General features: G+C 27.2%; 1 protein-coding gene across 1 annotated transcript; it reads right to left on the minus strand.

Moving 5' to 3' along the window:
- Positions 1-6,397: 6,397 nt before the first annotated feature.
- Positions 6,398-6,892, minus strand: LOC136074657 (putative nuclease HARBI1). The gene has a single exon (XM_065786996.1). The coding sequence runs from the start codon at positions 6,890-6,892 to the stop codon at positions 6,398-6,400; it is 495 nt and encodes a 164-aa protein (XP_065643068.1).
- Positions 6,893-12,742: the final 5,850 nt, after the last annotated feature.

Consider the following 12,742-nt stretch of genomic DNA (forward strand, 5'->3'; position numbering starts at 1 on the left):
GAGGGTGGTCTAAAAAGTTTCTAACCTAACAAAGATAAAAACAAAAACTAAAATTTTTTCGAAATGTTATTTTTTATTTTTCAACATAATTTCCTTGTAACTCTACCTACTTTTCCCAGTGATGCTCTAATCTCTGTAACCCGTCCAAATAGTACTCCGCAATTTTCTCTGCAAAATAATTGTTCACGAAGATGATTGCCTCTTCGTTTGAAGAAAATCTCTGACCTCCGAGCGCAATTTTTAAATAAGTGAACAAAAAGAAGTTACTTGGGGCCAGATCTGGTGAGTAAGGCGGATGGTCAAGCAGTTCAAGCCGTAGTTCGTGGATTTTCGCCATGGCAACCGCTGAGGTGTGAGACGGTGCGTTGTCTTGGTGAAACAGGATTTTCTTTTTCTGCAAATGCGGCCTAAAGAAACAAAAGTTGTTCCTTTAGCTTGTCAAGCAACAATACGTAGTATGCTCCTGTAATGGTTTTTCCTTTTTGAAAATAATCGATTAAAATAACTCCGCGACTATCCTAAAAAACAGTTGCCAACACTTTTCCAGCCGAGAAAACAGTTTTTGCCTTTTTTTGAGCCAGTTCCCCATTTGCAACACACTGTTTAGACTGTATTTTTGTTTCGGGCGTATAATGATGTATCCAAGTTTTATCTACAGTTATTAATAGTTGCAAAAACTCGGATTTAATGCGCCAACAGAGCGTTGGAAATGTTTATTCGAACACGATTTTGATCCAACGTGAGCAAATGCGGCATCCAACGCACGGACAGCTTTCTCATTCCTAAATTTTCATGTAATATATGACAAACACGTTCTTTTGATATGTTCATAATCTCTGTTGCCATCACTTTTCTAGCCGAGAAAACAGTTTTTGCCTTTTTTTGAGCCAGTTCCCCATTTGCAACCCACTGTTTGGACTGTATTTTTGTTTCGGGCGTATAATGATGTATCCAAGTTTTATCTACAGTTATTATTGTTATCTCTCTCACTTTAATTCGATGATCGTCTACCACTTTAAAGACTTTAACAATGTTTTCATCAGTAATTGCAGTTTTTGGACGTCCGGAACGTTCATCGTCTCCAAAGCTCTGATGGTTACGCTTGAATTCAGCTGCCCAAAATTTCACTGTGGTAAATTATGGTGCAGAGTCCCCATACACAGAATTAAAAAATAAATAAATATTTAATGACAGCACGATACTCGATTTTGTCCATTTTCACAGAATTACTCACATCAACTCACTCAAACGACTGTTACATAACAACTACGCGTTCAAAATGGCTGAAACTTTGGTGAATAATTATCAACATATGAACAAACAAAATTCACTTGTTTTTATTTAGAATGCTACCATCTTCACGTCGAGGTCGGAAACTTTTCAGACCACCCACGTAGTAGTTGCGAAATTTGTCATTTTCAGATAATAAAATACGCATTGCAATGCTAAATGTTAAAAAAAGTTCATATATTGGGTTTGAAACAATATTTTTTAAAGCAATAAAACCTAAATATAGTAAAAACTCCCAAAAATTCTGTTGCTTTTCAAAATAAAAAATCTTCTAAAGATCGTAGTTGCCTTGCAAAAGTCTGAATGGAGTTTACCATTCAAAAAAGTGCATTTAAAACATATATTCTTGGACAAAATTTTAAACAAATTAGATTATAATCTAAAATAAAACTTTTAATGCAGTCAAAATCAGTTATTTTAACTAATGGTGATAGCTGCACTTGATGACTATTTAAGTATAAACAAATTTGTTAAGATCATTTATATATATAATGAAAGAAGTAGTTCAAGTATGTATCCTTGTGGGACACCATATATTAGGTTTATTAACGTTTGAAATTGGGAATCTTTGTTAAAAACAAATTACTTTTGGTTGGAGTGATAACTTCTAAACCAACTTAGAGTTTTACCTGCTATGCCATAGTATTCGAATTTTTTAAGCGAAAAATTATGTTTAATCGTGTCAAAACCTTTTGACAAGACAATGTGTAAAACGCCATGTGTAAATTTTAGATTTTTGAAAGGCTCGTTAATACAACTTGTTAATTGAAAAAAAAGTTGTTCGGTTGAGTTGTTTTTTTAAAACCGAACTGATTTTCATAATGGAGTTTATTGGTAATTAGGTGTGTGTACACTCTGTTACATTATTCTTTCTAACATTTTTGGAAAAATTGGAAGAACAGAAATAGATCTGTAATTTGTTATATTAGTCGGATCTCCTGTCTTAAAAATAGTTATTACTTTTGCTATATTCAGAAAGTCTGGGAAAGAACTTTATTTAATGGATGCTTTAAAGATTTTGTAAAGAATATCTTTCATGATCTCATGAAAGTCTATCACAATATTTCCATTTATATCGTCAGGTTCTACTGATTTATTTCTTTTTAACGATCTAAAAGCTATATCAAGTTTCTCGAGCGTTAGGTTTGTAAAATTTAAAGAGGTTTTGATGTTTGAAGGTTTGATGGTTTTTGATGTTTTGATGTTTGAAGGTTTGAAGTTTGATGTTTGAAGTTCCTCTGTTAATATAAAACTTGTTAAACGGGGTTTTGTTTGATAAATTTGCTCCTAATGCGACAAAGAATTTGTTAAACTTAGTCGCAATTTTATTAGTATAATTAAATTTTTTATTTTCAATTTTATTTGCAAGTGGCAGAGAGGTTGAAATTACTTTTTGCTTTCTTGTAATTTATTTCATTGATTTCCAGACGCGTTTTACGTTATGTTTGTGCTGCATAAGCAATTTTTTATTAAGAATAATAATTTTTTTTTGCATTTTTGCGGAGTTTTTCAATTAGATTTTTGTAGTTTTTTTAATTTTGTTTATGTTTTTCGGATTTCGTTTTTAAATATTTATTATACAGTTTTGTTATAGTTATGAAGACTTTTTTAGTCCCTTATCCAAGGAGATAATATGTCTAAGGCCTTGATAATTATTTCACATATTAAAAAATTAGCGATATAGATTTTAAAGAAAGTTTTAAAAGTGCTTTATAAATGTTTATGTTATTATTTATGTTAATCTGATTTCAGTCCTGCTGTAAAATTTAATCTTTGAATGATTTTAAATTACCATTGTTAATAAATCGCTTTTTATTGCCATTCTATCCTCGTTTTTTATTTAATAATCTGATTTATTATAAAAAAAATTTGGAAAATGATAAGAAACATCAGCCTTTGTAATTCCTTTTATTTTGAGATTTATTAAAATAGTCTGAGGTTAATATATTATCACTTAAAGTCGACGAATGATTTTTAATTCTATTCGGTCCACCTATTGTTGGTATGGTTCCCACTTCAAATAAATTGTTATAAAATATTTTTATATTTTGTTTTCCCTTTACTCAAAACAATCTAGGTTGAAATCACCCAATATATAACTTTTATATATACTTTTTTAAGTTGGTTATATTTCGCAATTACACAAAAAAGTGTAATCACTATAATGGAACACGTGTGGCCGTGGAAGCCTCAGAAAGTAGCAAAGATAGGATTATATAAGAGTTAGTATTAGTAAAGAATTAAATATAGAAATTGGACAGATGTTCAGTACAGATTTAAAAATAAGTGTATTTATATATATCTTGCCTATGAATACGTTACACGTTTACCCCCGACCTGAGAGATAATAGAAGTTAGGTATCATATTTATCCGAAACAATCGGACAAGGTCTGCTTACTCGATATGTAAACTGGACCTGTCAGCCTAAGAAAACAAGTACTAAAATATATGATAAGTAATAGATTTATGCAAAGTTAGACAAGTGTCTAGAAAGAATTTTAAAGATTATAGATTATGGGTGTATGAAAAAGTATATATAATTCTCTATTAATTATATGGTGACTCTCTAATAAATTTTAACTATCGTATTTTTATATATTTATTATTTAAATGGTGACTTTTTAATAAATTTTACTATCATATATTCATATTATTTTAAAGTTATTGAGTGCTTGTAGCTTATTCAAAGTTTAATTGCATAAATTTATATTTTATTGTTTAAAGTATAATTAAAAAGTATAATAATTTTAATATATAACAATATATAACTTTTTTTTTTCTCTTAACTAGTTTTTTCTATTAGATTGTTTTTCGAAAATTTACCAAGATCTTCTTTTCTTCCAGTTGGAGGTTTATAGCAACAGCTGATTAAAATATTTTTCAGAATTTTTGTTTATTAGTTCCATTATTAAGATTTCTTGATCCGTATCAGAAACGCGAATTTCGCTTCTAACTTTTTAGAGAATGTTTTCTTTCAAATGAAAAAGTATTCCTCCTCCGCGCTTATTATTGTTTCGATCTGTTTAAAAACCTAAAAGAGAGAGATAAGAGTTTGATTCAAAATCTTTTTTAGGGGCTGTTTATATGAACCGGACTAGGCCGTTTAGCCAAGTTGGCTCGTTTAAACGAGATCTCGAAAGCTTTAAGATTTACTTATAAAAATTAAACTTCTTTACGTGACAAACGGGCTAGCCCAGATAACTGTGATCTCACTTGTTTAGAGTTTGATCCGACCAACGCGAGGCAGTTTTCTTCATATTACGCATGCGTCTTTTTTTATTTATTTAATAAACTTAAAAAATATCTGACAAAAGTGAAATGTTCGAATTTAATTAAAAAGAAACTAATGGAACAAATAAAGCTTGTGAAAGTTTAAGCAATCATTCTGACGAAGTTGTAATACAAGAATTAAATTCTCAAGAAAATAAAAAAGCGAATGATGTCTTTTGAAGTTAAAGCAAACATTCTGACGAATATGAAAATAAACCTAAAAAAGCTTCTGGAAGTTTAAACAAGCATTTTAAATGGAGTGCAAAAATAGTAGAAGGTTTAATAGAGTCTATACAGGGATATAATGCTCTATGATGTTTAAAAATTTAGAATTTGACGCTGATAAACAAGCACACTATTCTTGTATCAGAAAAGATATGGCAAATAAATATGTCAATATAAACTTGTTTGGTTCAGGATCAGACATTCCAAATTTACTGTTAAATTTTAAACAACTATCCATAAGACAGAGTTTTGAGGAAAAAAAAGATTCCAGGAAAAAACCTTATAAATTAGACAAGGATTTTTTAAAACTATAGTGTCTGGGTCAGGAAGTGGCAGTGGGAAAAATATTTTTGAGCGCTATGATAATCTTGTCTTAATATGGGGTGGTTCAGCTAATAGTAAGCCATTACCATTTGGTGTTTCAAGTATTGAAAAATTAACTTTAAATAATATTAAAAGTGTTATCACAGATATTTTGGACTGTAGCGATAACGAAAATGAATTAAAAGAAAAAAAAAAGAAAAACATCTGTAGTTCCAAAGCATATTGACAATAAAAAAAAAAATGAAAAAAATCTTTCAGCAGCACAGAGAATTTTTTGTTAAATGAAACGAAAAGTGATGGAGATCTTCGCAAAGATCTAACTAAAGCAATAATAGAATCCAATTAATCTTTTTCTGATTGCATAAAAGGCATTTGTAAATCAATGAGTGACCTAAGCAAGGGTTTGTGTTCCTTTATGAAATTACTTTCCAGAACACTGATCTCCCAACAACAAACATCTGCAATTCAAACTCTTACACCTCAGCATTTTATTTATTAAAACAATAATGCTTTTCAACCTATTTGGATTTAGAATAAACGATAACCAAAAAAAATTTAATTGACGATACAAGAAAACAAGCTTAAGTAGTTGAAATTTATTAGACATTTTATTAGACAAATTTTATTAGACATCTAAGTATTTATGTTATTAAAAAGTCTTAAGTCATGGATACATTTTTTAATGGCTAAAAATCTTTAAGAAACTCTTTTAATAAGATTTTCAAATAAAGTTGTGAAAAGCTTATTATAGCTGAGTTTTAATTAAATTCACTGTTTTATTGCAATAATAAATTTAATTTTTTTTAAACATGTTCAACTTGTCCAACCGAAAATCATAATAAAACTGCAACAAAAATATAAATAACTTTTTATTTTATTAAAAAATGAGTATTTTTTTTTGTTATATTTGGTTATATTCTGTGTAAACAGTTGGCTTTTGAGTATAATTTTCATTAATGTACTCATTTAATGCTTTGCGAATAACTTCACATACACCGTCAATACAAGACAAATTGGATCTTGCTAATTTCTAAAATTTTTTTCATTTATTACCTCAACTTGTATTTTTACTAACTTTTCATCAATCCAGATAATGTGTCGTTCACAAAAGTAATGTAAAATAAAACATGTATAAGTTACTGTTGGGACTGTTTCAAGTTTTAAATCCATTTTTTTGGTCAAATTTTTCCAATGTGCTTTAAGTCAACCAAAAGCACATTCTATAGGGATGCGTACAGTCCTTAACATACTGTTAAAAATGACTTCTTCATTTTTCTTGCATGTACTTTATTCTTTCATACAATGTGGAAGTAGTGGATATGCAGGATCTCTAATTAGGTAGCATGGAACTTTTATTTTTTTCTTAGTAAGAGTTTTAAAACTTCCTGGAAGTCTTGAACATCTCAAATTAGTATTAATAGAAGAATTTGAAAACACTTTAGCGTCATGCACTCTACCAGGCCACATACATTCAACATCCAAAAAGCTGCCTTTGTAATCACAAACTGCTTGAACCTGTAATGAATAATATTGTTTGTAACAAAAATAATCCTTAGAATGATTAGTTGGACAAACAATGGGAATGTGAGTTCCTTCAATACAACCAAAGGCTTGAATTATTCCAAATTTTGACTCAAACTGAAATATTTTTTCTCTCATTTGCTGTTTATTTTGCGGTAAATAAACAAACCTTGGTCCTATATACTTTACTATAGCATTACAAACTTCAAAAATAATTGCTGAAGTAGTACAAACTGCAATTCCAAAAGTGTTTGCTGTCATGTTCAATGTACTACTGTCTTTTAAAGAGTAAAGCGTTATAGCAGGTTTTTTATCTGGTATGATTATTTTATTATTTGGTGACTAAGAATCTGGAGATATATAAGGTTCAAGAAGGAAGACAAGTTCAAAAAAAGAATTTTTATCTAATCGAAAGTTTTTTCATAAGGTTCTCCAGGTGTAATGTTTAATATGAGATTTTGCCACCACAAATCGGTGCGTCCAAAATAGAATTAGCAGCTTTTTTTTTCCTGTTTTTTTCTTAATCTTCTTAACATACGACGAACTCAATGAATCGAGAATTATTAACTGAATATAATCCCTTTTTTTTTAACAGCCATTGTAATTTGTAAAATATAATTTAAATATTAACAGCTTGTATATTGATAGTTTTTAATGTTGTAAAGGTAAGAATTTGTTTATGTTATGGTAAGGAATCCATTTTTCAGCTTTTTAAACTGGGCACGTGATGTAAATAAATATTTGATACCAGTTTAGCAGGCTAAAAAAAATCCATATAAACTTAGTAACAATATTCATCCTACCGAAAAGAGACAGCCCAGCTAACAGAGCCAGCCCGACCCATATAAATAACCCCTTAGAACACCAAGTTTCGGTTACGCAAATCACGTTAAAACAATTGATGGCTTTGTAAATAAAATTTAAAAAATTTTTTAAATTATTTTTTAAACTTCTAATATTCACGTAAGTGACATTAAAATAATCACTTTCCTTATCCACTCTTATAAAGTTACTAACTTTATTTGTTTGAAATTACGAGATACAAGGTCAAACAAATTATTTTTGCTAAAGTAATTTATGTCTTGATTGGATTCTTCATCCGATTTAAAATATTTAATTTGAAAAAATTTCAAAGCATTTTAAAAATTATTATTATTTTTTGAATTCATTTTTTTTTTATTATTTATTTTTGACTCAGTTATAAATAATCGTAAATATACTTTGTTTTAAGATGGCTTAGTGATTATTATATACATATATATATATATATATATATATATATATATATATATATATATATATATATATATATATATATATATATATATATATATATATATATATATATATATATGCATATATATTTACATATATATATATAAACATATATATATATATATATGTATATATATATATATATATATATATATATATATATATATATACATATATATATATATATATATATATATACATATATATATATATATATATATATATATATATATATATATATATATATATATATATATATATTATATATATATATATATATATATATATATATATATATATATATATATATATATATATATATATATATATATTATATATATATATATACAGGTTGGTAGCAACCGGAGGAGGGGGCAGCAGTAGCGTTTGCCCCTCTGCTTCAATAGTTTTTCAAATAAATAATTTTGAAGTTAGTTTTTGTTTGTTTCTAGAATAAAGCAAACGATTACAATTTAAGATATAAAAGAAAATAAAGAAAAAAAAAGACCTAATTTGTTTTCCGCATTTTCGACGTAAGTTCCTTTTACAAAATTTTTAATATTTTTACTATTAAAATTTTTACAATTTTTTTTAAACATCTTCGCTTTGGAAAAGAAAAAAAAAAAAAAGCAAGCAGAGGAAACAAATAATTTTTCCTGTGTATGGTGAATAAATAAGCCACTCTTTCGAATTTTACCATTTTTCAACTTACAAGAAAAATAGATAAGAGAGCACCTTATTTTGGTGTTTGTTACGTTTTTAGATTTTTCCAAACTTTAGTCTTCAACATTTTAATCAGGAATTTCTTTTATAGAGATCCAGTAGCGCTGTGCTTCGTTCAAACCCGATCACAGTGCTGGGTCAGATTAACATTTAACAAACTGGACTAAAACAAAAAACAACGGTGCAGCTTAAGTTAACGATTAAAGATAATAATGCGTTTAATACTATTACTCATAACAAATATAATAACAATAATAATAACAACAACAATAACGAAAGAAATAATAATAATGGTAATAACAATAATAACCATAAATTTATTTATTTATTCCTTCCTCTAAATTCCAAGGTATTCTTACATTGCCATATGACACACTTTCTTGCTGCGCTGTTGAATTGGATAACACAATACATTGTTCATTGAAGAATTATCTGTTATGTTCTGCAATAGTGAACTTTCTGCAGTTGGGTTTGATTCAGTTGACAAACATTTATTCTCCTCTAATGCTTTATCAGGAGATCGAAAAAAATTAATCAATTTTGGGATTTTTTTAAATGTCGTTTGTTGTCTGTCACATTTTTTTTTTTAGTTTGCGTTTTAAAATTCCGCTTCGATATTTTCTGTACATTATTGCCAATTGATGCAAAAATAATTGTTATCTTAATTTATAATTTTTTAGTGGTAAAAAAAAAAAAGAAGTAAAAAACTAATATTTCAAAAAATATATAAAATATTTAATACATATTTACCAATAAATATAAAAAAACAAAAAAGAAAAACAACTATTAATTTAAGTGATATTATTTGTTCTCAAATAGAATAAAAAATTCAAATCAAAATGTCAATTTGCATTTCTTGATAAATAATTAAGCAGTTTAGCATTTAATTTGTGTCCGTTTATTTCACTTTTTCAAGTCAGTAAAAAAAGATAAAAGTTGTTCGAACTTTTTTTCAATACAGTTCGAACGTGTTCTAGTTCGAACTTTTTTTAAAAAGTTTAGAGTTTTTATTTTTAATTACATAAAAAATTAATGGTATTAATTTGATTAGAAATTATCAAAATTAATTTTCTTAGAAATTAATAAAGTTAATTTAGAATGTCAAGTCATATATAATAAAAAAAATAATATAAACGTTAAAAATCGGGGGCCCCACTGATACCCTAATTTTTGGGATCCGGCATTAATAGCAGTAAGGAAAGATATCGTTTAAGTAAAAATTTGAACGTGAAAATAATGTATGATTATTCACTATATTCATCATATCTATGCAAGAGCTATTTTGCCTAAGGCAGATAACGGTTAATCTGTTTTCTATTCGTGATCTGAAGAGGAATCATACAACACTATATCTTAACAAAAAGAAACAGGGTAAAAAGGCTCTAAAAGAAACTTGCTTTTTTCTTAAGGAATACCTGTCTATCATTCCTCAAGAGTATAAAGAACTCAACTTTTTTGCCATTAAATTTGGAGGCAAAATAAAAATTATTGCTTTACCAAACTTTTTATGGCACTTACTTACCATTAGTGGATTAAAAAGGATTAACGAAAATTTTCCTAATCAGAGAGCACAGCATTTTGCCCTAAGACCGTAATTTCTCTTTTATAAAAATAGAGTAAAGTACACTCTTGACACAGAGTAAAGTACACTCCTGATATATATATACATATACACACACACACATATATATATATATATATATATATATATATATATATATATATATATATATATATATATATATATATATATATATATATATGATTCTACTGATGAAATGAAAATATAAATTCTTTGTGTCCATACTGTTAAATACAACATAAAATAACTCAAGGTATCAAGCACCATATTTTAAAAATAATAAAATGACAAAATACAAAAATAATCCTTTCCAAAAACCTAGTCTAGAAATAAATAAATACTTTTACAACTCTTGAACCAAAAATAAAAGTAACATTTTTAACTAAGAAACGAAACACAATTCCAATATCATCCGTTTCCTGCAGCAATAATAAAGATGCCCTATGTATAACGCAATTGGTGAAAAAATTTGCAAAATCTGTATAACGCAATTTGAAGAAAAAGTCACAATTTGAAAAATGTTTCTTTTTTACTTGAAATTGATAATTATCCACCAGATTCTAATAGCAACTTCATGTGGGGAGTATACTCATACACACAATTTAAAACTTTCATTGATTCTACCTACAATGAGATGTAAACTACCGCAGAACTATTTTTAATATTGCAACACGAATAAGAGTTAAATATTTTAAAGGAAGCTTAGTTTTTGGTAAAAACGTTTAACTCCAATTCTAGTTAAAATTCAAACTCACTTAAAATTATAATGGTTGTGCCGAGCCTCTTTTGCAAGAACCTTCTGCGAAAATGAAGTCCAAAGAGTAAACATCGTAGAATTGATCTTTAGAAAAAACCCGGTGGGAAATGAGCTAGCGAATAGCTCGCTAGATGCTAGCTGGTCACTAGATTTATAGCGGTTTTTGAGTGATTTCTTTTTTCTCTCATTATTGCTTCATTTTGTCTTTTTGCGTCATAAAAATTCAATTTATTTATTAATTTTAGTTTTTAAATATGCGATTTATTATTAAAATATAATAACAACTGCTTTTAATTATTTGGTTTTAACGACATTTTTAATGTTATACCAAGACTTTACAAAAAAAACTTCTTGGGGGTTATGCATCACAAAATATACTTAAAAAAATACATATAGCATACATATATATATATATATATATATATATATATATATATATATATATATATATATATATATATATATATATATATATATATACAAATATTTAATATATTTATATAAACAATTTTTTATTTAATAATCCTTGCTGTTTATGAGAAAAATTCAATCATTTCTAATATGTAACATGTTAGGGTAACCGTGGAAAATTAAATGACCTAATTTAAAATAATAAAGGCATAATCAGTGGCGTTGCGTGGAGAAGTTCCAGGAGGAGAAGGAGGAAGAGGAGGGGGAAGAGACCTTAATTATCTCAGCTGCCTAACATCGATTTCCCAACTGTTTTTTTATTTTAAGAAATCAATTTCTGTCTGATTAACAAAATCTAATAATAGTTATACTACACTGCACTTACACTCAATACTTATCCAATATCATTATTTATTAACTTGCATTAACAAAACATAGCTTGTTTTACATATATACAAAATATTCAATTCAAAAAAAATTTGAAACATCTACTGACTCATAGTGAAATTGTATTCGTCCAAAAAATGTTACAAGTCCAAAAAAAATTATAAATTCAATAAACTTTACAAACTATTCTGGCAGCATATATATGATTTGAGATATAATATAGAATATAGCAGATATAACCTAGCAGTTTAAAATTTCAGGGATATAAAATAGTACAAAGTAATATAAAAAAAATTATTGATATTGAAGTTTTAGAAAGAGTGCAACATCGCTCTACTAAAATTATTCCTTTGTTTAGGAATTTGAAAAACGATGGAAGGTTGAAACGTTACGCACAATATTTTATCTTTAGTCTATCATTTTTTAATTTATTTTTTTTAAAATTTAGGTGCCCCAAGAAGTCCTTACGGTGTTATCACAGAGCACCGCGGAAGAGCATTTAATAGGAAGTTCCCGCATCCTTCCTAACCGATGTCGCAAAACTTGCCCTACATTTTCTGTTTAAAGAGGAAGGTTATATGTATACATATATATATATATATATATATATATATATATATATATATATATATATATATATATATATATATATATATATATATATATATATAAATATATATATATACATACATATATATATATATATATATATATTATATATATATATATATATTTACATATATATATATGTACATGTATATATATATACAGGGCCGTACCGAGCCAATTTTGCGCTTCGGGCAAGAAAAGAAAATTGCGCCCCCCCCCCCTCCTTAAAAAAAAGAAAAAGAAGAAAATTAAACGAAAAAAATGTTTTATTAATCACAAAATTTATCCCATCAAGTTATAAGTAAAATTTGTCATTAAAGTTGCACAAACTTTAGTTCAATGTCACTTTTCTGGCTTTTCTTGAGGC

Source organism: Hydra vulgaris, chromosome 01 (assembly GCF_038396675.1).
Source record: "Hydra vulgaris chromosome 01, alternate assembly HydraT2T_AEP".
Classification (NCBI taxonomy): Eukaryota; Metazoa; Cnidaria; class Hydrozoa; order Anthoathecata; family Hydridae; genus Hydra; species Hydra vulgaris.

What these genes read in the sequence shown, in the direction of transcription:
- LOC136074657 (XM_065786996.1), bottom strand. Translation starts at nt 6,892, where the DNA reads ATGACAGCAAACACTTTTGGAATTGCAGTTTGTACTACTTCAGCAATT.